Source organism: Hyperoodon ampullatus (genome assembly GCF_949752795.1).
Source record: "Hyperoodon ampullatus genome assembly, chromosome: 15".
Classification (NCBI taxonomy): Eukaryota; Metazoa; Chordata; class Mammalia; order Artiodactyla; family Ziphiidae; genus Hyperoodon; species Hyperoodon ampullatus.
In genome coordinates, this window is record NC_136928.1 from 70230234 (window position 1) to 70256253 (window position 26020).

Sequence of the window (26020 nt, forward strand, 5' to 3'; positions counted from 1 at the left end):
CCCGGGGCTGGGCCCCCCTGGGCCCCACCACCGAGGGGCCGCCGCAGGTGGTCGCAGGCCTGGGCTGCCCTCTGCTCCCCACCTCGGGCTCTGCGCTCGGGGAGCTCCGGGGCCGGTGGCACGGCGACTCACTGTTCTGGGAGGGGAAGGGGAGCTCCTCTAAAAACAAATTAGAGCACTATGCTTAGACCCCAGCCCCTTCCCACAAGCCCCCTACACCTCTCTCCACAGGGGGCGCAGAGAGGAAGGAGCCGGCCCCCCCACCCCACCCCCGCCGCCACCCCGGCCCCGCCGCACGACGCGCCTTCACCCACCGGGCCTTCAACCGTCCAATCCGACACCGCCCCAGGTTTTAGTTAAAAATATACATATATATAAATTTAGGCCATGTAAATTAATCCTAAAGAGAACTTACCATTTATCTGTATGATCCAGGGCTACAAGTAGAAGCGAGGATTGATTTTTAGTGCCCCCTTTGCCTAAGGAAAACAAAAGTCTCTCCTATGCTCCAGGTCCTACTAAGTCTTCTGTGACTAGGAGTCAAACTCAACAGGAGCCAGAGGGGTAATCAAAATGAATTTTTGTAACTTTGCAGACTCAGAATCAGCACATGGGTAATCAAAATGAATTTTTAAATTTTCTAAAGACTGTTGGAGAAACCTGGGGAGAATATGTGGGTGCGGATTTTAAGGGTGCCTGACAATTTAGGGAAAGAGCAAGTGAATTGAGATGTGTGCTAAGTAAGGTAGCTATTAGTATTTTTATTGTATCTTTCAGGCAACATTTCTTAACTCCTGGGGGGAAACACATTTGCGGTAACTGTCAATATACGGTATTGTCATTTCTTAATTATCATACAGACACTGGACTCAAAGTTTACTGCAGATGCTCTTCTCAGACATAGAACAATTCTTGAGCGCCTTTCTTGGTCCTCATCCTGAATGATTCCTGCTGGCAGATGGTTTCCTTTGAAGCAGCCTTCTTTTGTGTCCTCTTTTACCAGCCAAGGCTCAGGGTGTGTGCTCCTTGGTTGCTAAAATCTTTTGAAAATGACAGAAAAGTGTAATTGATACAGGGATGAGGGGCTTACAAGAGCAGAAAGAATTCCTCTGCTTTAGCTGAGCTGATCTCCCTGAAACCTAGCCCTCCTGTTGGTGATAAGTGACTTGGAGGCAGGGTCCCCACCTAAATCTCCTGACTCAGCCTCTCCTCATTCTATCTGGATTCAGAAACAAGGAGCTTCCGGGACAGAGCTAACCCTATTATAGGTGGGGTAGGGCACTGATGTGTGATATGATTTGAGGGACCCCTATGGTCCTGCTTTCTGATGTCAATATGCCTGGAGTGCTCATTTACACTAGGATTATTGCGATTTATAAAATACTAGGTTCCCTTCTTCCCTTCTCTTTTCAAACCTCTGAATCTCTGCCCACCTTCACTATCAGCTGATGGATGATCTTCTGACTTATGTGAGAAAACGAACTAAACAGAAGTAAACAATCTTCCTTCACAAAATTCACCAAGCTGGTTTCATCTATGTCTATGCCCTCTGCCTTCCTTCCTCTTATAATGATGGATTGTCCTGACCTCAAGTCCTGGATCCTACCTCTCCACAGGTAAAGGAGATGGGAGGGTGGAGGAATGGATGAGGGAGAGTATTGTAAGTAGAGAAGTCAGAGAAGACTTCTCTGGAGAGATGATGTTTGTGCCGAAGTCTGAGTGACCTGAGAAAATGAGACATGGAGAGATCTGAGGAAGGAGTGCTCCAGGCAGATGGACTAGCAGAGGCAAAAGCCTGAGGTGGGAGTGAGGTTGGCACGCTCACACAACAAGAAAAGGAACATAGTGAGTGTGGAAAGAATGGCATGGAAGGTGAGGAACAGTTTGCACTATTAAACATTTCAAACTTTAAAAAAAAAAAAAGAAAAATAAACCCAAATAAATAGCATTACCTTGCTCTAGTAACATTTTAATCTGAAATTTCATTGCTGCTTTATCAAATAGCTGCGTGAGGGTTCTCTGGCATATATGACCCCCTCACAGAGATGTCCACTGTGGCTTCCCTGGGAAGGTCTAACTCTATCAAAGACAAATATGCCTCTTCCACCTCGATGCCATAATTGGTATGCTTCCCTAATTCATGGAAGAAAATATAATATTCCTCCTTCCTCCAGGGGAAGCTCATGAGTTTAAGCCTCTAGTTTAAGTCCCTAGGTACTCCAACAATGCAATATTCTCCTTCATATCTGAGTCACACTCTGCTATAAAAGACATTAAAGGACAAAACCTCTCCTTTTATACAATATATAAAAATTAAATAGGATTAAGATGTTTATTATCCTAAAACCTGACTCATACAAATATGTATGAGACCATGGCAGTTACAGATTGCAGAGGAACTTATTACTCTTTTGGAGCCTAACAGACAAGAGTGATGCTAAGGCATTCTTCCATCTTTTAAGGACTTCAGCTACCAAGTGAATAGGGCTTAATTTCAATACTTCCTATTATCCCTCAACTTCAGCTCCCATTCAAAAAAGCAGCAAAGTGTTAAACCACACCTCAAAAACACTGAGAAGTCCACAATGGCCAGCACCATCTCTAACAGTTACCTGTTTCTACTTTTAATCACTAAAAAGACCCTCATGAGGCAACCAGCTGTTCTCTCTGCTGGACATGTCAGAATCAAGCACCTCTAAGAGCCCTCTGGCTTCTGTCACATTGTATTTATTCAACAAATTCTGAGTTTATTCAGAATGAGGAAAGGGAAACTACTGCAGCTTACTTTCGGGCTTTTTAGGAACAGAGAATTGTAAGCCAACCTCCTAAACATCATGTAAGCTCACTTATCTTCTGCCTTGCTGGGTTCTTTTTTTTTTTATTATTATCAAGTTTTACTAAGATATAATTTATGCACCATAAAATTCACCCATTTTAAATGCACAAATCAATGATTTTTAGTGTATTTCCAGAGTTGTGTAACCACCACCATGATCTAATTTTAGAACATTTCTATCAGTCCAAAATCTCATGCTCACTTACAGTCACTCTCCATTCCCAACTCCAGCCCCAGGCAACCAATAATCAACTTCCTGTCTCTATAGATTTGCTTTTGCTGAACATTACACTTAAATATAAATAGAATAAAAATTGTGATTGTATTCTTTCACTGAGTATAATAGTTTTGAAGTTCATCCGTGTTGTATAGCATGTGTAAGTACTTCTTTTCCTTTTAATTTCCAAATAATATTCCATGTATGGATGCACCACATTTTGTTTATCCATTCACCACTTTATGAACATTTGGGTGGTTTCCACTTTTTGGCTATTATGAATAATGGTGCCATGTACACCCACTCATACACAAGCCTTTATGTGGCCATATATTTCCATTTCTCCTGGATAGAAACCTAGGAGTTAAATTGCTGGTCACTTGGTAATTTAATGTTTAACATTTTGAGAAACTGACAAACTGTTTTCCAAAGTTGCTGCACCATTTTACATTCCTTTCAACAATGTCTGAGGGGCATATACCCAGAGAAAACCATAATTCAAAAGGACATATGCACCCCAATGTTCACTGAAACACTATTTACAATAGCCAGGTCATGGAATCAACCTAACTGCCCACTGACAGATGAATGGATAAAGAAGATGTGGTACATATATACAATGGAATATAACTCAGCCATAAAAAGGAACAAAATTGGGTCATTTGTAAAGACGTGGATGGACCTAAAGTCTGTCATACAGAGTGAAGTCAGAAAGAGAAAAACAAATATCGAATATTAACACATATATGTGGAATCTAGAAAAATGGTACAGATGAACCGGTTTGCAAGGCAGAAATTGAGACACAGATGTACAGAACAAACGTATGGACACCAAGGGGGGAAAGTGTGTGTGTGTGGGGGGGATGAATTGGGAAACTGGGATTGACATATACAATAATATGTATAAAATAGATAACTAATAAGAACCTGCTGTATAAAACAATAAAATTCAAAAAAAAGAAGTTAAAAAAATCCAAGAAAACAATGTCTGATGGATCTCGTTACTTTTAATCAGATACTTAACCAGTTATATAACTATATAGAGAAATCTCTTACTTTTAATTCCATTAACTAGTAAATTGAGATGATTCACCATGTTACACACACAGTAGTATGTACCACTTTTCTGCTTATAACCTCTCTTCACTCTGGGTACAATATTGTAACAGCTACTACCCACCAGAACTAGTCCAAAATTCCATTTTTACCGCTCCAATTCAATTCAAAACCTCCTAACCTTTAACTTTAATATGAGTTGTTAACAACTTTTTTCTATGTCTATGCTTGTTATTTCTGAATGTGTCAGCTGTTTGTTCTTTAAAACCAGAAAAAGCTGAGGAAAGTTGCCACCTTTCCCAGTGGTGGGAAATGCCTGATGTCCAGCCACAAGAGTCTGGTGTATTCCTTGGCACCGACTCCAGCAACTTAAAATGATGGCAGGGGATGAAAACACAGCCAAGCATGTTAAATGAAAGAAGAACAAAGCTATGGAATAATAGGCTTACTTGTAAACAACTGCTTTTTCTTCTTGCTGGGATTCCGGAAGATGAGGAGTTTTTGCAGAAGGTTTCAAGTCAAAACTACTTTCGTTAAAATTCACTTTTACTTTTAACCTTTAATAAGATAACAGGTGTGAGCGGATGTCCTGAAAACAATACTAGCTTGAATTTATACAGAAATCATTGTTATACATTAACTGCTATGTATATTGTCCAAAATATCATTACTGCAAACTGGTGTGCATTCTTGGGTGTTTCAGATTGCTGAAACTATGATAGAGACTGGTTTACTATTTACTGAGACCCTAGAATCAGCTAGGCAAAATTTAAAGTATTCCCTATATCCTACGGCTTATACTCTAAATGTAAAAAGAAGCTACAGAGATTGTCATTTACAAGCATAAACGTAAAATGCTTTTCCTAAGAAAGAACCCAAACACCCCATTTCCCAATCTCCTTTGCCATAAGGTGGCAGGCAGGTGCCTTAGATCCCTCTAGTCTTGCCCCAGTCAAGAGTTGGTTGGAGGACTTCCCTGGTAGTCCAGTGGTAAAGAATCTGCCTTACAACTCAGGGGACGCGGGTTCAATCCCCGGTCAGGGAAACTAAGATCCCACGTGCCACTGGGCAACTAAGCCCACACGCTACAACTACTGAGCTTGTGCACCTCAACTAGAGCCCACGTGCTCTGGAACACGCGCGCCCCAACTACAGAGCCCACACGCCCTGGGGCCAGCGCACCACAACTAGAGAAGAGAAAACCCGCAGGCCACAGCTAGAGAGAAGCCCACGCACCACAACGAAGAGCTTGTGCACCGCCAGGAAAGATCCTGCATGCCGCAACTAAGACCCGACGCAGCCAAAAATAAATTAAGTAAATAAATAAATAATAAATAAATCTTAAAAAAAGCGTTGGTTGGAAGGGTGATACTGGCCCTGTGAGGAGCATCCATTTTGCTAGCACAGATTACAGCACAGCTGGTGGGGTTCTAAGCCAACCACTAGAGCAGCAGCTTCCTGATTCAGCAGTTTCCCGATCATAGCAGAAACAACACATCCCTTGGCCTTCTACACTGTGATTTTGGGAGTTATTTCTGAAATTCAGCCCTGTTTCTTAAGACCTCCCAATGATTTCATGAGCAGCGTTAAGTCCTCAATAAATGAATCCTTTTCTGGGGTGGCTTCAGTTGTCTGAAACCAAGAGCCATTATCATAACTAACATACCCAGTACACCTAGCATGCAAATAGCCACACAAAGAATTAATGGAAAGGATCAGTCTGATCCTGATTTAATGAGAATGAATCTTCCTAGAGAATGTGGATTTTGAAATATGTTTTGAGTAAAAGAAATCGGTATGGCAAACATTTAAATTAGGGTATAAAGCACTACTAACAAGAGGACAAAAGGGTTTCCTGTGTTAATCTATCTGAGAAGGGCTAACGCAGTGGCCCATTTGTCTGCAGGAACATTCTTAGGCAAAGCTATCCTGGGGCAGAAACTTGAGATGAGAGTAAATACTAAGGGTACCAAACGATAATGAAAAGGTTGGAAGAGAAGAGTATTACCGGATTAGACCTTCTCAACTACCTCTCCTTTTGCTCAGAGCAAACTAAAAGTAGGGGCAGGAATGTCCTTAGTCAAGGAATCCAATGGCTTCCTCCCAGTTCTCTGTATTTGGCATAGTGCCTGATCCTTCTTGTCACCCTTTCCTCTCCTGATATCTGTGGCAAATCACAGACTGCTTCTTCTGTCTCCTTTTCTTCTTCCCACCTCCTATATTTTATAGCACAACCTTTCATCTCAGTATTTTTCTTCTTCCCAGTATTCTCTCCTCAGCCTCTCTAATCCATTCTTAGGCTTTTACTCTCATTTCCAAAGTGAACAACTCTTTAATTTACTTCTCCAACCTCAAATCCCCTTCTCCCTTGAGCTGTTGTCTCACTTTTCCAACAACCTGTAATACATCTTTACTTGAAAGGACTACCAGTATATAAAACTCAGTATGAACAAAACTGAACTCATCAATTCCATTTCTGAATCTGCTCCTCCTATGTTCCATCTTCTGCTGATAGCACCTCCATCCTTCCAGTGACCTAGATTTATATAGCAGGGTCTTTGGCCTCTCCCTCTCCCTGCTCATTACTTCATTAGTCCATGAAACAAGCACTTTATGCCACTCAATTACTATCCTCAAGGAATTTACAGTACTTGTAAAGATATATATATATATATATATATGTATATATGTGAACAAAAAATATACTATATATAATAATGGCTGACTAGGAGCTCTGAGGCAGTGATCTTCAAGCAGTTTTGTTTATATACTCCTTAAAAGAGTTTTGAAAAACCACATAACCCCTTGAACATTTTAAAGCTGTCACCTACAATTTTTCATTGAAAGTTTAAATAAGTTTGTATCTTGTTAATAAATTTTTTAAAATATCAAATATTCATTAAGATAAAATGAGTATTGGCCTTACAAGCAATGAAAATTTTAGGATACTATGTGATAAAACAGATTTTAACCACCATATTAAATAAAGCACACCAAATCTGAAAGCAATCACAAAAAACTGTTATCAGAGGATTATAGCTATTATATTTTGAAATTCTGACAGTACCAGAAAATATTCCAGCTATATTTAAAAGAAGCATCGGGACTTCCCTGGTGGCGCAGTGGTTAACAATCTGCCTGCCGATGCAGGGCACATGGGTTCGAGCCCTGGTCTGGGAAGATCCCACATGCCGCAGAGCAACTAAGCCCGTGCGTCACAACTACTGAGCAACTAGAGAAAGCCCAACGCAGCCAAAAATAAATACATTTTAAAAATTAAAAAATAAATTAAATTAATTAAATAAAAGAAGCATTACTAAATTATATAGCTATAGCTACTCCAAATTCAAAGCAACCCAACACAGACCAAGTACCCTGATTCTGTAGCATGCCTTTAAATCAATCAATTAATCAGTTAATTAAAGTAAAATAAAATATATATGACAGGGAAATACAGAAAGACCTGTGGGTTAAGTTTTCTTGCTTCATCATTAAAGGAAGTCTCTCAAAAGCCAGTATTTTTATTTGTCCCTTTATTTGGTACCTTAAAATCTTTTGTAACCAGGTTGAAAGATATGCCTCTCTTTTAAAAAGTGGGATAAGAAGTCATATGAATGCAGGCTTGTTCTCAGGCAGATCAACTTTTGGAAAGAGTACACATAGACTTCAGAATCTGGAAGTTGAGACCCTTAAAACTATCCATGCCTATGTATACCTCGGTAAATCTTTACAAGCCATTACTGTATATTTTGAAATTCACAATTTGAAATTCACTGCTTTGAGGGAATCCATTTACTTCAAACAACTAGACCCTGGATAGAATGTACGCTTTGAGGTGTCACTAGTCTTACAAGAGAAGGAGGGGGTCTTTAAGAAAAACACACACACACAAATGTAGTAGACGCTAGAGGTGTGGGAACTTAGGGCCATAATGGTGGGCAGCAAGGGCAGGTGGAATAACAGATAATAATCCTTGAGGGCAGATGCCAATAACAGAGTTAACAGAATACTGAGCCCTGTCTATGCCAGCTATAAGGTGGGGACACTACACTTGAGACTGCCGCACTGAGCCTAGACATTTGAAGGGAGCTGGCTAGGCCCAGGTTGATGGCATCCCAGCTACTGGCAGAGGCAGAAACAGAAGCAAATCATCTGTGTAGATAGAAAAGTTTCCCCAATTTAGGCCAATAGTACACCCAAAGATAAAATGAACTCACAAATAAAATTCACTAAGCATACGAGAAAGCAAACCATTATAAATGAGAATCAGCAGAGAAAAACAAAAAAGATTAGCATCCCCCCAATACAGAATTTGGAATTATCAAATATAGAATGTAGAATAGCAATATATAAAATGTTTAAAGAAATAAATAATCCAATCACCAAGACAAGAAAACAATAAGAGCCTATCAGAAATGAACAAGTATATGGGGTGGGTACGGGGAGAAAATTTCAGAAATTAAAATTTTAATATTCAACACAGTGAAAAAAGAATAGTAAACTGGAAAATATATCCAAAGAAATTACCAAAGGCAATGGAAAATATGAAAGAGGTATTAAAAGTATTAATATATAAGATATTTACATATGATATATACAAAGACTAATATTTAGTACAAGGGCTCAGATAAGCCAGTCTTCCCCAAACATACTAGCCTCCACGAGAGTGGAGCAATGTGATACATAGAGAAAAATCCAGAAAATCATCCAAAGAAAACATTTTCCTTACCATATTAGTCATCTCCAGAACCTTCCTGAGGATGAAAATAAATACTGCAGTTGGAACCTACCATATGCTCATTATTAGCTCACTATAAAATCAATATTCTCAATATCATCACCTTCGCATACAACCTGAGTTAAATCCGTTATGAACAGATTCCTGGTTTGGGTGGACCCTACCTAATTACTAGAGTTAGGCTTATGATTCTCAAAGACAATGAAAAAAAGTAGAAAGCCCATTCTTTCAGAATTCTGTCTTAAGGTTTATTTCTGTTTTATGTAACATTTACAGTGCCATTTGTAGGAAATTTTTTAAAAATAAGAAAATTATTAGAGTTCTGCTTCCATTTAAGGATGAATCAACACTGGTTCACAAAATGTAACAGATGTACCACGCTAATGCAAGATGTTAACAGAGGAAACTAAAGTGGGGAATGGGGAGGACAGAATATACAGAAATTCTCTTTCTGCTTAAATTTTTGATAAACTTAAAACTGCTCTTAAAAATAAAGCCTAGGGGCTTCCCTGGTGGTGCAATGGTTGAGAGTCCGCCTGCCAATGTAGGGGACACGGGTTCGTGCCCCGGTCCAGGAGGATTCCACATGCCGCAGAGCAGCTGGGCCCGTGAGCCATGGCCGCTGAGCCTGCGTGTCCGGAGCCTGTGCTCCACAACGGGAGAGGCCGCGGCAGTGAGAGGCCCGCGTACCGCAAACAAACAAACAAACAAATAAATAAAGCCTAATAATTAAAAACAAAAGATATCAGCTAAAATTTTAATGAATGCTTAAAGGCCAAGTGTGGGCTAGCATGTCATTTTGGAATAGCTGGGGAGACCTCATACAAGAAGTGTTTACACTCATGAGCAAGCTCTTTTCCATGGGCCTGCACCAGGTGCTAACAAGAAAGACTGGGCACAGAGCAGAAAACCAGAGAAAACCCCCACTAGTGGCAAAGATATGCAGGAAGAGATTGACAGTGCTAGGTAAACAAGTGCCCTTCCCACTTTCCTGGATCCTTCCCCCCTACAAAGCAAAGCATTAAGCTGCTGGGGTAAGGGAAGCAAACTCTTTTTCTCCCAGGGTGATAAGCAAAGATCTAGTGCTTTTGGGAGAGGAGTAAAAGCAAAATCTATCTACCTCTGGAGGAGGGATGAGAAGTCCTCTTATATACAGGACAGACTTAAGGCTCTATTGTTACTAAGATAGGGATAGGAGTAAAAACCCTCTGTCCCAGGAGGAGGCACAAGAAATTGCCTTGTGCCCAGAATCCTATACTTATACCCAGCAGAGGTCTACTACTATTGGAAGAGGGGCAGGAAACTACCATCCAAGAACAACCACAGACATAAGACAGTGTTTGGGTGCTACAGGGAGAAGAGAAAGGAACTCTAAGAAAACCCTACTCCTGAGGCCCAAGTATATAGGGCTTGCCTAAAACTGAGGCTAGGATAAAGAAAACAGAGAACATTCCTTTACCTCCCTCTTTGAGCCTACCAACAAGCAACAGCAGAATACTTCTGGCGGGGGCTTCCCTGGTGGTGCAGTGGTTAAGAATCCACCTGCCAATGCAGGGGACACAGGTTCGGGCCCTGGTCCAGGAAGATTCCCACGTGCTGCAGGGCAACTAATACTTCTGGGATGAAGCAAGACCATGGAGACACCTCACTCCCTCCACCTCTGTGATGCAGCCTTGCAGGGATAGCCAAAAACTGAGGAGGGCACAGGGACACCTGAGAAAACCCCTCAGGTACCCCAGCCCCTACCCTAAGCACAAGGTAACAACAGCCCACCACTAGAGGCATCTGAAGTCTGTGATGCATTGAAAGTAACAATAGCAATAATAATACCTAAACCCAGCTCAATTTCTGACTAGGTAAGCCCAATTCTCCATGCTAATGCCTGACAGAAGAAAAGGCATATTCATTTCTAGACATAAATATTCAGTCTGTACTATTCTACCTCTAATGCTTAGCATTCAGTTAAAACTTACAAGGCATGCCAAAAAAAAGCAAGACAAATATCCCACTGTCAAGAGATAAAGCAGTCAACAAAACCAGATTCAGAATGAACCTGAGTTGGAACTCTCAAATGAGGAACTTAAAATAACTATGATTAATATGTTAAAGAGTCTAGTGGAAAGATGAACAATATGTATGAGCAGATGGAGAATTTTAGGAAAAATTAAAACTATGTGAAAAAAAATCAAATGGAAATACTAGAAATAAAAATCATCACATCAGAAATGGAGAATTCCTCTGATGGTCTCTTCAGTATGTAAGACAAAGCTGAGGAAAGGTTCATTTGATGGTGATCAATAGATGGGACACAGCTGAGGAGAGACTCAGTGAACTTAAAGATAGGTGGGTAGAAACTGTCCAACTGAAATACAAGAAGAAAAAATACATAAATAAATAAAAACAGAGTATCTGAGAACTAAGGGACAATATCAAGTGGTCTAACATACATATAACTGTAGCCTCAGAAAGGAAAAAAAAAGAAGAATGGAACTAAAAATAGAACTACCATATGACCTAGCATTTCCACTCCTGGGTATCTGAAAAAAACAAAAGCATCCCAATGTTCACAGCAGCATTATTTACAACTGCCAAAATATACAGTCAACCTAAGTGTCCATCAACAGACGAATGAGTAAAGAAGATGTGATACACACACACACACACACAATGGAATACTAGTCAGTCTTGAAAAAAAAGAATGAAAATTTGCCATTTGCAACAACATGCATGGATTTGGAGGGTATTATGCTTAGTGAAATAAGTCAGACAAAGAAAGACAAATATGGTATGATATCACTTACATGTGGAATCTAAAAAATAAAACAGGGGCTTCCTTGGTGGTGCAGTGGTTAAGAATCTGCCTGCCAATGCAGGGTACACGGGTTCAGGCCCTGGTCCAGGAAGATCCCACATGCTGCAGAGCAACTAAGCCCATGCGCCACAACTACGGAGCCTGTACTCTAGAGCCCACGAGCCACAACTACTAAGCCCGCGTGCAACAACTACTGAAGCCCACGCACCTAGAGCCTGTCCTTCGCAACAAGAGAAGCCACTGCAATGAGAAGCCCAAGCAGCGCAACAAAGAGTAGCCCCCACTCGCCTCAACTAGAGAAAGCCTGCATGCAGCATCGAAGACCCGACCCAACACAGCCAAAAATAAATAAATAAAATAAATAAATTTAAAAATAAATCAAACTAGTAACTAAGGGGCTTCCCTGGTGGCGCAGTGGTTGAGAGTCCGCCTGCCGATGCAGGGGACACGGGTTCGTGCCCCGGTCCGGGAGGGTCCCACATGCCGCAGAGTGGCTGGACCTGTGAGCCATGGTCGCTGGGCCTGCATGTCTGGAGCCTGTGCTCCGCAACGGGACAGGCCACAACAGTGAGAGGCCCGCGTACCGCAAAAAAAAAAACCAAAAACTAGTAACTATAACAACAACAACAAAAAAAACAGACTCACAGATACAGAGAACAAACTAGTGGTTACCAGTGGGGAGAGGAAAGGGGAAGGGGCAAGTTAGGAGTAGGGGATTAAGAGGTAAAAACTACTATGTATAAAATAAATAAGCTGTAAGGATATTTTGTATAGCCAATATTTTATAATAACTATAAATGGAGTATAACTTTTAAAAATTGTGAATCACTGCACTGTGCATCTGAAAAACTTATATAATATTGTACATCAACTATACTTAAAAAAAACACGAGGGAGAGATAAATTGGGAGACTGGGATTGACATATACACACAACTATATATAAAATAGATAACTAGTAAGGACTTACTGTATAGCACAGGGAACTCTTCTCAATACTCTGTAATAACCTATATGGGTAAAGAATCTAAAAAAGAGTGGATATATGTATATGTATAACTGATTCACTTTGCTATACAGCAGAAACTAACACAACATTTTAAATCAACTATACTCCAATAAATTTTTAAAAAAACCACACAGGAAGAATGGGGCATAAGAAATATCTGAAGTGATAACAGCCTAGAATTTCTCCCCAAATAATGAAAGACATCAAACCACAGATAGAAGAATCTCAGTGAACCCTAAGTAGGATAAAACAAAAAGAAAGGAGAAAAAACACCTACACACATCATAGACTAGCTAATGAAAACCAAAGACAAAGAGAAAATCTTGAAAGTACCCAAGAAAAAAGAAACATCACATACAGAGGAACAAAGACAAGAATTACAGTAGACTTCTCATTGAAAAATGAAATATTTTTTAAAAATCATAATTATGACAAAATATATATCACTGTCTCAAGAAACAGTTTTCAAATTCGAAGAGGTTCCATAATTTCTATCATACTAACCATTACCTGCTCCTTTTACAAAATTCACTCTCTATGTAGTTTGTAGGCAGTTTAAGCCACTCATTTGGAGTCATAAAGTGCCTTGAATTAGAAATTGGTGGAAATCTGGAATGCAGTTTGGCCTTCTCAACCTCTTTAAATTCTTTCATTGTAAATATTTTGCCTGTAGGAAGATGAGCAACCTAAATTAGCATCCTTAAATGCAACTCCCATTGCTCTTGGGTTATGAAACCACATAACAATTAGAAACTAAGTACCAGTCTCACACTGAAGAAGAATTCTTTTGCCATCGTCTTTGTCATATTGTGCCTTTTTCAAAGGGTCACGAAATGGTGGGATGGTAACCTACAAGAAAAACACTTCTTTGAGGACTGGGTTTCAGCTCTTTTTCAGTCTATTCTAAGCATCCATGTATGGTTCTTATGCCAGAAGAATCAAGATTACAGCATCTACAAACTAACAGCAATCTAATTATTATATATATTTAACACATTACAAAGAGATGGCGGCACTCCAATACATCTCCTAGCAAGGCCCTTCAGCCAAAGAAGCGTGGTTAGCTCTTGTTTTAATAGCCTTTTCAGATCACTGTGGATATTCTTTTTAGATATCAATATTATACCCAAACTCAACAAGTGGCAGCTTCTTAAAGGTCAGTTATGATGTAGAATCTGAAACCATATCAATGAATTATTCAAACTCTGCTACATTAAAATCCATTGGTCCATCTTGAACTTGAACTCTGAATGAATCTTTTATCCATATCATGAATTGGTTGTTTAGAGAAAATAAGATCACTGAGTTATGTGAGGTCTTCCAAATGTTAATACATTTCATTATACAACAATCACATTCATTAATATCATCACCAGTCTCATCAGTAAAGTCTTTGAGTATTGGAACACTGTCACACAGGATGGTCAGTATGATATTTCAAAAATTCAAATTTTTGTTTGAAAGTTCACATTTTATCATTGGCAACAAATATTGTCAGTTGTTTTTCTTGAAGTGACACTCACTTCATTAATTTTCCAGAAAATGTCTACCAAACACCCAAGACTTAATAAACATAGTCTGTAAGTCGTTCTTTCAAGTAAAAATGATGTTCCATGAAAAAAAAAATCAGCCAGTTCAGCTCACAATTCAAACAATCATACTGTATTTCAGTATGCAGAAATGCTCTTTGCATACCTCCCATTTCATCACAGAATATTAAAAAGATGTGTAGAAAAGACCAAGACTTGGAGGGGAGGGATGAATTAGGAGTTTGGAATTAGCAGATACAAACTACTACGTAGAGTAAAACAGATAAACAACAAGGTCCTATTGTATAGCACAGAGAATTATATTCAATATCTTGTAATAAACTATAATGGAAAAGAATCTGAAAAACTAAAAAGCCAAATCACCTTGCTGTACACCAGGAACTAACATAACACTGTAAATCAACTATACTTCAATTAAAAAAGGGGGAAGTAAGACTTAATAAAATTAATAATTTTTTTACTGTTTGATCAAGGACTTTAAATGAAATTGAATTTTTTTTTTTTACTGTGAGTGCATGACAGTGAAGAATATGAATACAGTACCAGTATAATTTGGTAACACTGACTTAAGTAGTTCTAGGGTACTAGCAGTTTTACCCAACATTGCTTTTGTACCATCAGTGCAAATGTCAACACAATGAAAAAGGCAAATAAAATTTGGCACTATTATGAAAAGTTTTGGCCTAATGGACCCCCTAGAAGGGTTTTGGGGCTGTCAAAAGTCTATGTACCTCACTTTGAGAACTGCTGCTATAACCTCAAAGTGCTCAGCTTACCTTAAGAGGTCACCCATCAGCTTCATTTAGAGCGGCAACATGGTGAAAGAACACAATGCAATTCTGGTATCCAAAAGATCTGGTTTCAGGCTTCCCTAGTGGTGCAGTGGTTGAGAATCCGCCTGCCAATGCAGGGGACACAGGTTCGAGCCCTAGTCTGGGAAGATCCCACATGCCGCAGAGCAACTAAGCCCATGTGCCACAATTACTGAGCCTGTGCTCTGGAGTCCGCGAGCCACAACTACTGAAGGCCGCATGCCTAGAGCCCGTGCTTCACGACAAGAGAAGCCACTGCAATGAGAAGCCCGCGCACCACGACGAAGAGTAGCCCCTGCCGCAACGAGAGAAAGCCCACAAGCAGCGATGAAGACCCAACACAGCCAAAAATTAAATAAATAAATTTATTTTAAAAAAAAGATCTGATTTCAAATCCCAGTTCTAACCCTTACCAGGTATGCTACTAGTTAGTATGTCTAAGGATCTAACTCTAAACTCTCAGTTTAACTCTGACCTATAAAAATAGGGACAACAGCACATACACACACACCCCAATTTGGGGAAAAACTTAAAAGACCTGCTTTGCCCTGCAACTACCAGCAGTTTAAAATGTCTATGATTCAAGGTAAGTTTTTTGTTTTATTTTCTTTAATAATATCCACTATTAGCAAAAGTGTGGAAAAAATAGATTCTCGGGAGGAGGTACAAATTTATATAACCATTCTGGAGGACAATTTTGTGATATGAATTAAAATCATAAATTTTTTTTTTTTTTTTTGCGTTACGCGGGCCTCTCACCGTTGTGGCCTCTGCCGTTGTGCAGCACAGGCTCCGGACGCGCAGGTTCAGCGGCCATGGCTCACGGGCCCAGCAGCTCCACGGCACGCGGGATCCTCCCGGACCGGGTCACGAACCCGTGTCCCCTGCGTTGGCAGGCGGACTCTCAACCACTGTGCCACCAGGGAAGCCCCCATGCATAATTTTTAACCCAGCAATTCTACTTCTAGCAACTTACCCAAAGGAAAAAATTAAGAAATAAATAGTTACAGGGATGTTCATCATAATGTCATTTATAACAATAGGTCAAAAACAATCTAGAGGTTCAAAATAAGGAATGTTTTGGGCTTCCCTGGTGGCGCAGTGGTTGAGAGTCCGCCTGCCGATGCAGGGGACACGGGTTTGTGCCCCGGTCCGGGAAGATCCCATGTGCCGCGGAGCGGCTGGGCCCGTGAGCCATGGCCGCTGAGCCTGCGCGTCCAGAGCCTGTGCTCCGCAACGGGAGAGGCCAAAACAGTGAGAGGCCCGTGTACCGCAAAAAAAAAAAAAAAAAAAAAAAAAAAAAGGAATTAAAAAAAAAAAAAAAAGATGGTATAGCAGGATAGTATACGTGTTTAGAAACATACCCATACTCTGCTATTTACAGCTGTGTAACCTTGGACAAGTAACTTAACCTACCCGTGCCTCACTTGCCTTATTTTTAAATTAGCAGTGAATGCTGAAATAAAGTGAAAAGAAATTTTAACATTTGGTTAAGCCCTCAGTGCAAGTTAGCTATTAATAACAGAATACCATGCATTGATTACAATTGTATATTTACATTTATTGACAAAGAAAGAAAGCAAATCATAAACTACTGAGAAAAAAAAAGATTTTAAAACCTAATGCGTGGTATGATCTCATTCTTGTTAAATAAAAATGTGTACATATACCTACACATAGAAAGAAGTCTTTTTTTTAAATTGAAGTATAGTTGGTTTACAATTAGAAAGAAGTCTTGAAGAATATACAGAAAAATGTTCATGAGTTCATTCTGGGTAATGGAATTGTGAGTGGTCTCTTATTCTTTATTTTAAAATTGATTTTCTCATTTATATATTGTAAGAATATATTACTTTTGTAACAAATATAAAAGTCTGAAATTTTTTAACATTATCTATCACCCAATTATTATACAATATTTTCAAATTTTACAGAGGTTTAATTTACTTTGGACTTTGGTTTTTTTGTTCCTTTCTAAGATATGGAGATGGGACATGATTCTTAAGATTTTACTGCATTCGTTGGAAATCACTAAAGGACTACTTATATATTAGGATTGCTCAAAAAAACAAACCACATAATACCAAAGTTAAAATTAGAAATCTACCTTCAGAAAATTCGGGTCCTCTTTGTTCATGTGAAAAGGATCATATTCTTTTGGATCATAATGCTCTATAAATGCATTTCCCTATAGGAAGGAAATAAAACCACATATAAGAACAAGAAGTCCGTAATTAATTTTGAGCATAACAGGACTCAAGAGTCAAACACACAGTTCCACTCTTATGCTTTGAAATGGCATCAATGACAAATGCAAAAGGGAAGGGAAGACCAAATTGGAAATTAAATTTAATGTATCTAAGTAAGAAATATTATAGTGATAGAAGGAATCTACTTAAAATTTGCAAGATTTTAATAAAGGATGTTGGAACACTAAAAGATACGGGAATTTGTTTTTAGATACTTAATATTCAAACATCTCAGCTCTCTTAAAAATGCCAGGAGAGGGCTTCCCTGGTGGCGCAGTGGTTGAGAGTCCGCCTGCCGATGCAGGGGACGCGGGTTCGTGCCCCGGTCTGGGAAGATCCCACATGCCACGGAGCGGTTGGGCCCGTGAGCCATGGCCGTTGAGCCTGCGCGTCCGGAGCCTGTGCTCCGCAATGGGAGAGGCCACAACAGTGAGAGGCCCACGTACAGCAAAAAAAAAAAAAAAAAAAAAATGCCAGGAGAACAGAAATATTTTATAGCTTTGTAAATAATCAAGGTCCAGAATAAAAAACAAAAAAATCAAAAAAAATATATCTTGAACCTAGAGTCCAATTTTTTTTAATTGGTATATAAAATTAACAATTACATAGGAGAAAGAAAGAAAAATTATTCTAATGTACACATTTAAATCCAGACCTAACCCTTTCCCTCCATCCTTTCCACATGCCCTGGATTTAAGAATAGTATGTGCTATAACAGAGTACAGATTACACATATACAGAATTGGGAAGGGCAGGCCGTTTGGATGATTATAAAAAAAGATAACAATAGTTTTTAAAGCAACTGAAAAAAGTAACAAATGATCTCTTAGTACCTTTTTATTTACGTATTTTAAAAAACCATCTAATTCCTCTTGTCTCCTTTTTTTAATCTTCTTATGTGAAGTAACATTTTCTATAATTTTCTTCTGGAGAGGATCTGCCACATGATCAACCCATCTTTTATATAGTATCTCTTTTCTTCTTGCATTTAAGAAGTCATGATGCTTTAAATACTTATCTAGTTCCTAGTAAACAGTGATAGGAAAGACAAATATATTATCTTAAAGTTTTCTTGTTCCAAAATTTAAACTTAATTTATATTCATAAGAATAACCCACAAAATCATCCACTAATTAAACCATTTGGTTGGCTTGTGTGTGACACACACAATACTGGAACAAAGAATACATGAATAAATTAGACAACATGCCTGCTCTCCCTGGAAGACAGACTACAAAACAAATCTACAAAACAACAGGAGGAGGGACCATGTAGCAAGAGATATAGGGGGTTCAAACAGATACTAGTATACCAGTGTTCACTGCATCATTACTCACAATAGCCAAGAGGTGGAAACAACTCCAGTGTTCATCAACAGATGAAGGTATAAACAAAATGTGGTATATACATGTAATGGAATATTATACAATCATAAAAGGAGTGAAGTTCTGACACATGCTACAACATGGATGAACCTTAAAAGCAATATGCTAAGTGAAATATGACAGACACAAAAGGATAAATATTGTAGGATTCCACTTATATGAAATGTCTAGAATAGGCAAATACATAGAGACAAAATAAATTAGATGTTACCAGAGGCCTGCGGAAGGAGAGCTGGGAAGTTACTACTTAATGAGTACAAAGTTTTGGTTGGGGTGATGAAAAAGGTTTAGAAATACATAGTGGTTATGGTTGCTCAACACATAAATGTAATTAATGTCACTGAACTGTACACTCAAAAATGGTTAAAAAGCAAATTTTATGTTATATGTATTTTACAATAGAAAAATAATTAAATTTTTAAAAGATTTCCAAATTGGTAGACATTTGGGATGGGCCTTAAAGAATAGAGTTATCTAGGAAGAGAAGGAATGACACAGAATGAGGAAGAAGAATATTCTATGGAGGGAATTCCCTGGCGGTCCAGTCATTAGGACTCCACACTTTCACTGCCAAGGGGCCGAGTTCAATCCCTGGTGAGGGAACTAAGATCCCACAAGCCGCACAGCGCAGCCAAAAAAAAAAAAAAAGAGAATATTCTATGGGGGAAAAAAAAAAGACAGAACAGTAGCACAACCTGGTAAAAATGACAAATAGCCTGCAAAGAAAATGCCTAAATTAGGCTATAAACTAAATCATTCTCACCAAAACTTCTCATATACCTTTCATCTAGCGAATGTAATCATGTGATTACTAGGATCAACAACACGAAATTTAAAATGAAAAAAATAAAATAATAAAAACCCTGTAATCTTCTCCAGGAGATATCCCTCCCTAACTTCAGGTCATAGCACATTTCAACCATTCTCAGTGAACAGTTCCTTTCCCTTTTAAACAACTCTAAAGAAAATTCCTAAAAACAAAAATAGGCTACCCACTCCAGTGAAAATAGGCTACCCACTCCAGTGTTTAGTACACTTCACATAGACATTCATCTTATCTTATAATTAAGCCCATCCTGCTACAGTTAAAGCCTTGTTCTTACTTATGTATACCTGAGTAATAATTGGTCAGTGTGTTCCAATAACAGCTCTTAAAGCTTTTAACAATACATAGTGACTCCACAGAAGCCCCACTAACATGAAGGAACAAGTGAGTAGGAGGAAACTCTTATAAGGTATCTATAAAAGAGTCCTCACAAAGTATAGGAAGAGAGGATCTAAATTAAAGCAATCTCAGAGCTCTTTTAAGTTCAATCCTAAAGGCTAATGAGTGTTTTGTTTTCTATATTTTCTAAAATTTTTATAATGACAATGTACTACATCTGAAATGGAAAAACAAAATTTAATTTTTGAGACATTCTGCAGCCAATTCTTACCTTAATTATATAATTTTCTCTGTATAATATTGATTGAACAGCTGCATCAATATCTTCTTTAGCTAATGCCTAAAATGACAGAATGACATTTTGAAAATCAAATATTTGAAAATTAAATTATTAATACTACCTAGACTCATAATATTTTATGTGACACACATATCCCTGGAAAGTTCTCTGTAAATCCAATTTTTCTACTTCAAATCATATCATCAGTTTTTTTTGTTGTTGTTGTTGTTGTTGTTTTTTTGTGGTACGCGGGCCTCTCACTGTTGTGGCCTGTCCCGTTGCGGAGCACAGGCTCCAGACGCAAGGCTCAGCGGCCATGGCTCACGGGCCTAGCCGTTCCGCAGCATGTGAGATCTTCGCGGACCGGGGCACAAACCCGTGTCCCCTGCATCGGCAGGCGGACTCTCAACCACTGTGCCACCAGGGAAGCCCTCATCAGTACTTTTTAAAGAGGATTTGAATCTTTCTGCTCTCAGCTACAGTTCATTCTAGGGAAAAAATAACTCAGATCACAGACATTTTGAGTCCCAACATGGTCAAATGACTTTGCCCAGACACACATGGCAAGTAAAACCCATCTTTTTTCACATCCTATACAGTGATATAATCAGGCCTCTATTTGAATTCATTTACTCATGAATGAATTCTATTTGAATTCATTTAGTCATTATAGCTATCAAATATTAATACTTTTTATGAACAAGCCACATTTTCAGTATTTTAAAGCAACACAATCTTCAGCAAATAGCTCATAAAATTAAATTTTTCCATTTTCATAACATATCTTCCACAATTAAACATGTCAGAAAATGCAGTAGGTTGATTTCTAGCATACATGTGAATGTAATTAACATCACTGACTTACACACTTAAAAATAGTTAAAAAGAGTAAATTTTATGATATAATTTTTCCACAATGGAAAAAATGATTAATAATAAAAGAGTCCCAAAGTAGACATTTGGGATGGGCCTTTGAAATCCTCTCATAATTACACAAAAATAAAATATTCTCAAATTAACTGTCATTGGAATTAGTTGGAATTAGTTGTCTTCATTTCTACTACCCTTGTTTTCCAGAATAGATGAGTAAAATCTCAAAATCTAAGAACTAATCTTCCCCATTAACACACAAGGAAATTAAGGCTCAAGGGAGTTAAGCAACAACCAGAAGCCTAGAAAATCCTGCACTGGGCCCAGAATTCAAACTCAAACGTATCTAACTGCAAATTCATTTTCTTTGTTCTTTCTGACTCACAGAGTTGCTATTCCTGGCAAATCTACTGCTCTCAAAACCAAGATGAGTACTGAAATATTAAAACAACCACCTGAAGACACTGGAGACTGACCCAGAGCAGGAAGAAACTAAAGGGTAGTCAACACTTGGAAAAAGAGAACAGCACTGGAAAAGTTTTCAGTTCTTTATGGACTTTTGTCTAACAGCAGGCCTCAGTCATAGCTAAACAAGGTAGCTCAAACACAGACAGAAATACACAGTTTTACAGATTCAATAATTAGAAGACAGAGTTCAGGGCAACCATAGCAGCAGGAACATGAAGAGGAGAAATACCTGAAAGGAGAAAGCCATAGACAGAATGCCACAAATTCTGCAGACCAAATCTCTGGCAGACCCTTGAACTACATAAGCACAAAGCAGACTCCGTGGAGCCCAGCTAAAGCTAAAAAAGACTAAACAGTGATTTCACCTGCTGCCAACTGCAGGAGAGACAAAGTTCAGAGTTCGTGTTCAGCCAAGTTAACTGCCTGCTAAAACAAAAACTCAGTATTAATCAGAGGAACATAACAGAATCCAGACCCTTTACAATGTATCTCTCATAATGTCCAAAATCACTAGACAAACAGGAAAACGTGACCCATACACAAGAAAGACAATCAACTGGAGACCAACTCTGAGATGGCCTATATGTTGGAATTAGCAGACAAGGATTCTAGGTCAACTATTATAGCTATGTTTAAGAAGTTATAGGAAAATATGCTCATAATGAATGAATAGAAAACCTCAGCAGAAAAATAGAGACTGAAAAATAACCAAGTGGAAAATACAGTTCTTAAATTTAAAAAACAAACAAACTTAAATGGGCTTAACAGCAGATTGAAGATGACATAAAAAGAGTCAGTGAACTTGAATTCAAATCATTAGAATTTATCCAGTCTGGGAAACAGGAAGAAAAAAGATTGGAAAATGAACAGAGTTGTAGCAACTTATGAGACAATAGCAAAAGGTTCAACAAGTTGATAACTGGAGTCCCAGAAATGATAAATAAAAGAATGGAACAGGAGAAGAAAGTTAGGAAGGAAGAAAGAAAGAAAAAAAATAATACTGACGAACTAACGGGTGGGATGAAAACCTCCACTTTCAGACAAAATAGAATAAGAGGGAACAGATTTATCCTCCTACCTTAAAAAAAAAAAAAAGTTAAACAACAGTTTTCAAGACACTCGACATCAGGCTATGAAGGACAGTGGCCCCTGAGATACAGAACACAAGGTGAGCCTTAAAATAGCTCATTAGAGGGCTTCCCTGGTGGCGCAGTGGTTGGGAGTCCGCCTGCTGATACAGGGAACGCCGGTTCGTGCCCCGGTCTGGGAGGATCCCACATGCCACGGAGCGGTTGGCCCGTGAGCCATGGCCGCTGGGCCTGTGCGTCCGGAGCCTGTGCTCCGCAACGGGAGAGGCCACAACAGTGAGAGGCCCGCGTACCGCAAAAAAAAAAAAAAGCTCATTAGAGCCTGGAGAGAATTTCCAGACTGTGGCACACAGAGGAGGAAATCAGGTGGAATCCACCTGTCTCCCTGAAATGAGCAGGGGAGCTGGGAGTCTGGGGAGGCCAGGGTAGCTACAGCTCATAGAGCACAGTACCAGAGGGAAGAAAGTCATACAGAGAATGAGCTTTGGGGATCTGCAGAGGATTAGAGCTGTAGAGGGTCCCCCTTGCATCTTCAGGTGAATGCTGAACACTGTATGCATGTGGGGAAACTACTGAAAGAAACACTGGGCAAAGAAGTACCTGGAAGGATTAGGGGAACAATCCCTAGAGGTCACACCACCTCAGGAGTTATTCCTCTTAACATCAGCCAGGGTGACAAACTTTATGGTGCACAAAACAGAGTTGAGTACTTACAGGGGTTTTACAAAGTAAGTACTAAAGCAAAATTGGCCATACACTAAATGATACTACAGTTCTAACAAAGCTTGGTGGCAAGACATGAAAAAAATCAGACTGTGTCCAAGTAACTTAACCACATCCCAAAACAAAGCTCAGCATATTTATTGGAAATCAAAGATATCCAGCACTCAACAAGGAAAAATTCACGTCTGGCATCCAATTTAAAAAATCACCAGGCATACAGGTCATGGAAGCAACCTAAATGCCCATCGACAGACAAATGGATAAAAAAGTTGTGGTACATATATACACAATGGAATATTACTCAGCCATAAAAAGGAACAAAATTGAGTCATTTGTTGAGACGTGGATGGACCTAGAGACTGTCATACAGAGTGAAGTCAGAAAGAGACAAACAAATATCATATATTAACACATATATGTGGAACCTAGAAAAATGGTACAGATTAACTGGTTTGCAGGGCAGAAATAGAGACACAGATGTAGAGAAGAAACGTATGGACACCAAGGGGGGGAAAGTGGTGGGCTGGTGGTGGTGGGATGAATTGGGAGATTGGGATTGACATGTATATACTAATATATATAAAATGGATAATTAATAAGAACCTGCTGTATAAAAAAAATAAAATTCAAAAAATAATTTAAAAAAATAAAAATAAAATTTAAGAAAAATAAAATAAATTATAGTGATAGAAAGCAGGCAGGGAGGGGGCACTCACAAAGGGACACAATGAAGAAACTTTGGGAGTATTGAATATGTTCACTGTCTCGACTGTGGTGATGGTTTCACGTGTGAATACATAGCTGGGAATTTATCAAACCGTACACTTTAAATACATGCAGTTCATTGTATATCAAGTATACCTTAATAAAGCTGTGTAAAAAAAAAGAATCTAAAAAAACAAAACCACAACATATATAAATTTGGGTGATGCACTTAAAGCAGTGCTTCAGGAGAAACTTTATAACTCTGTTATACTAGAAAAGGTATATAACCAATGTTAAACTAGAAAATGGAGAGCAAAGTAAACACAAGGTTAATAGAAAGAAAGGGATAATAAAGAATAGAATAGAAAACACAGAGAATAATATATTTAGCACAGGCCACTTGTCAATGCAACCATCCAAGTATAAACTTCAGAATGCCACTACTACTGTACCTCCATGAAGGAAAGTGGCTGGGGCGCCAGCCATTCGTTTGAGCTCTTGAGCTTGGGAAGTCTGTCAGTTATCACATCATTGTCTAAACTTTTCATTGTGATCACAAATAACAGAGCCCCTAGAAAAACTAAAAAATTAGCTTATTAGTAACGAGAATTCAGATTTATTCTCTCTTTTTTTGATTCATAATCACTATTCGTGACCGTGAACGGACGTGGAACGGATTCTGAACTTTAGACACCCACGCTTTCCCTAAGGAGAGGGGCCTTCACCCAGGGTTCTGCTGGTGTCTTCCGAGCCAGCCTCCTTTAAGCAGGGGAGCTCTCTCCAGACCCACCCGCCGTCCCCTCGAATCCCAGGCTTCCCACAACTTGGCCCAACGGAGCCGGTGTGGCAACTCTCGCCTAGCCTCTAGGAGTCGCATCTGCAGTTTTCGGAATGGGCAGAATTGCAGCCTTCTGGCTCCTGAAGCACACCCAGGATGGGCTTCTTAGAAAAGAAGGAAGGGCTTTTGAACACAATTAGCTTGTCTTCAAGCTCTGAGAGGCCCAAACCGCCACCCCCAGCCCCTCAGCCCCGTTCAGCCCATGCCTGAGGGAGAAGCCCTCACGACCCCGCCCCTTCCCTCCTACCCCGCTGGCAAGGTGCGTGTGGCCTCCGCCCGGCCTGAAGGAAAAGCTGCAGGCCGCGACAGGTACCTCAGCTCCCCTCCCTCGACTAGCAGGGCCTTCGGTTCTCTGGCACGACAGGGCCGGGCCCGACAGCCCAAGGCGCCTGAGTCGTCGGCTGCGGCGGGAGAGTGAGCCCGTCCCACCTGAGGCCCAGTCAGCTCGAGCCCGTCGCCTCGGTAGATTAAGAACGTTTCGCGTCCAGAGATTCGGTCGGAGCACCCCGCGACCCCTCCGCCGCGGCGGACAAGGAGCCCGCGCGCCGCCGAGGCGGCCGGAGGACTCCGAATTCCGCGGGACCGCCCGGTCCGGAGACTCGGCCGCTGCGTCCCTGAGCCCCGCGCAAGTGCGCTACCGCAGACCCGTCTGGCTGAGAAGAAACCAGAAAACTCGTAGCTCCGGCGCCAAACGGCTGGTCGTGGTCTGCGGTCGCAGCCGTAGCGCTTCTCTGTGACGGGCAGCTGCCGCAGCCAATAGCTGGGCTCGTCGCCCTCTCGCCCCGCCTCCCCCCGCGTCCGTTGACCGCCGCATGCGCTTCAAGCGAGCCTTTGGTTGAGTGTTGGGCTCCTTCCCAAGAGCAAAGGGGCTTCTCCTGGTCCGGCCCGCCGCGGTCCCCCAAACCCTCTGCCCCTCCTGTGCGTCTCCGCAGCCAACCAGACTGGACATTAACACACCCTCCCTCGCCCTTAGTAACCCCGCTCCAGGGAACCCCCGTGGGCCAAATCGCTGCGAAGGGAGTGACGGGCTAGGGGCTCCTGCCCTTAGGATCCCTTGGAATGACGAGTGTTTGTGGAGTTTGTCCCGATGAGGAGGGCCCAAGAAGACTTGGGAACCTGTGCGGAAAATGTCGCTTTAGGTGCCTTAAGGTGTTTTTAGTCCCCTGGGGTATTGATCAGTGTCCATAGTTGGTGCTGATGTTGGTCAGTGGGAAAGGAAC

General features: G+C 40.2%; 1 protein-coding gene across 2 annotated transcripts; it reads right to left on the reverse strand.

The window, feature by feature from the left end:
* Nucleotides 1-741: 741 nt before the first annotated feature.
* On the reverse strand, nucleotides 742-24512 carry LOC307064654 (protein FAM228B-like). Of its 2 annotated transcripts, XM_079721312.1 has the most exons (8): nucleotides 24415-24512; nucleotides 20100-20168; nucleotides 18112-18303; nucleotides 17137-17217; nucleotides 13429-13516; nucleotides 13178-13334; nucleotides 4559-4666; nucleotides 742-1040 (listed from the first exon to the last, which is right to left on the reverse strand). In XM_079721312.1, the coding sequence occupies exons 1-8, from the start codon at nucleotides 24508-24510 to the stop codon at nucleotides 1034-1036; spliced, it is 798 nt and encodes a 265-aa protein (XP_079577438.1). In that variant the 5' UTR covers nucleotides 24511-24512; the 3' UTR covers nucleotides 742-1033. The 2 variants fall into 2 exon arrangements, 1 of the variants encoding a protein (XP_079577438.1); XR_013811305.1 differs by lacking the exons at nucleotides 13178-13334; nucleotides 13429-13516.
* Nucleotides 24513-26020: the final 1508 nt, after the last annotated feature.

Excerpts from the sequence above, each read along its gene's own strand:
- LOC307064654 (XM_079721312.1), bottom strand. The coding sequence starts at position 24,510 with ATGAAAAGTTTAGACAATGATGTGATAACTGACAGACTTCCCAAGCTC. Across the intron at positions 20,169-24,414 it reads AGCCACTTTCCTTCATGGAG|GCATTAGCTAAAGAAGATAT; the intron begins GTACAGTAGTAG and ends CTGTCATTTTAG. Across the intron at positions 13,517-17,136 it reads AGGACCCGAATTTTCTGAAG|GTTACCATCCCACCATTTCG; the intron begins GTAGATTTCTAA and ends TTTTTCTTGTAG.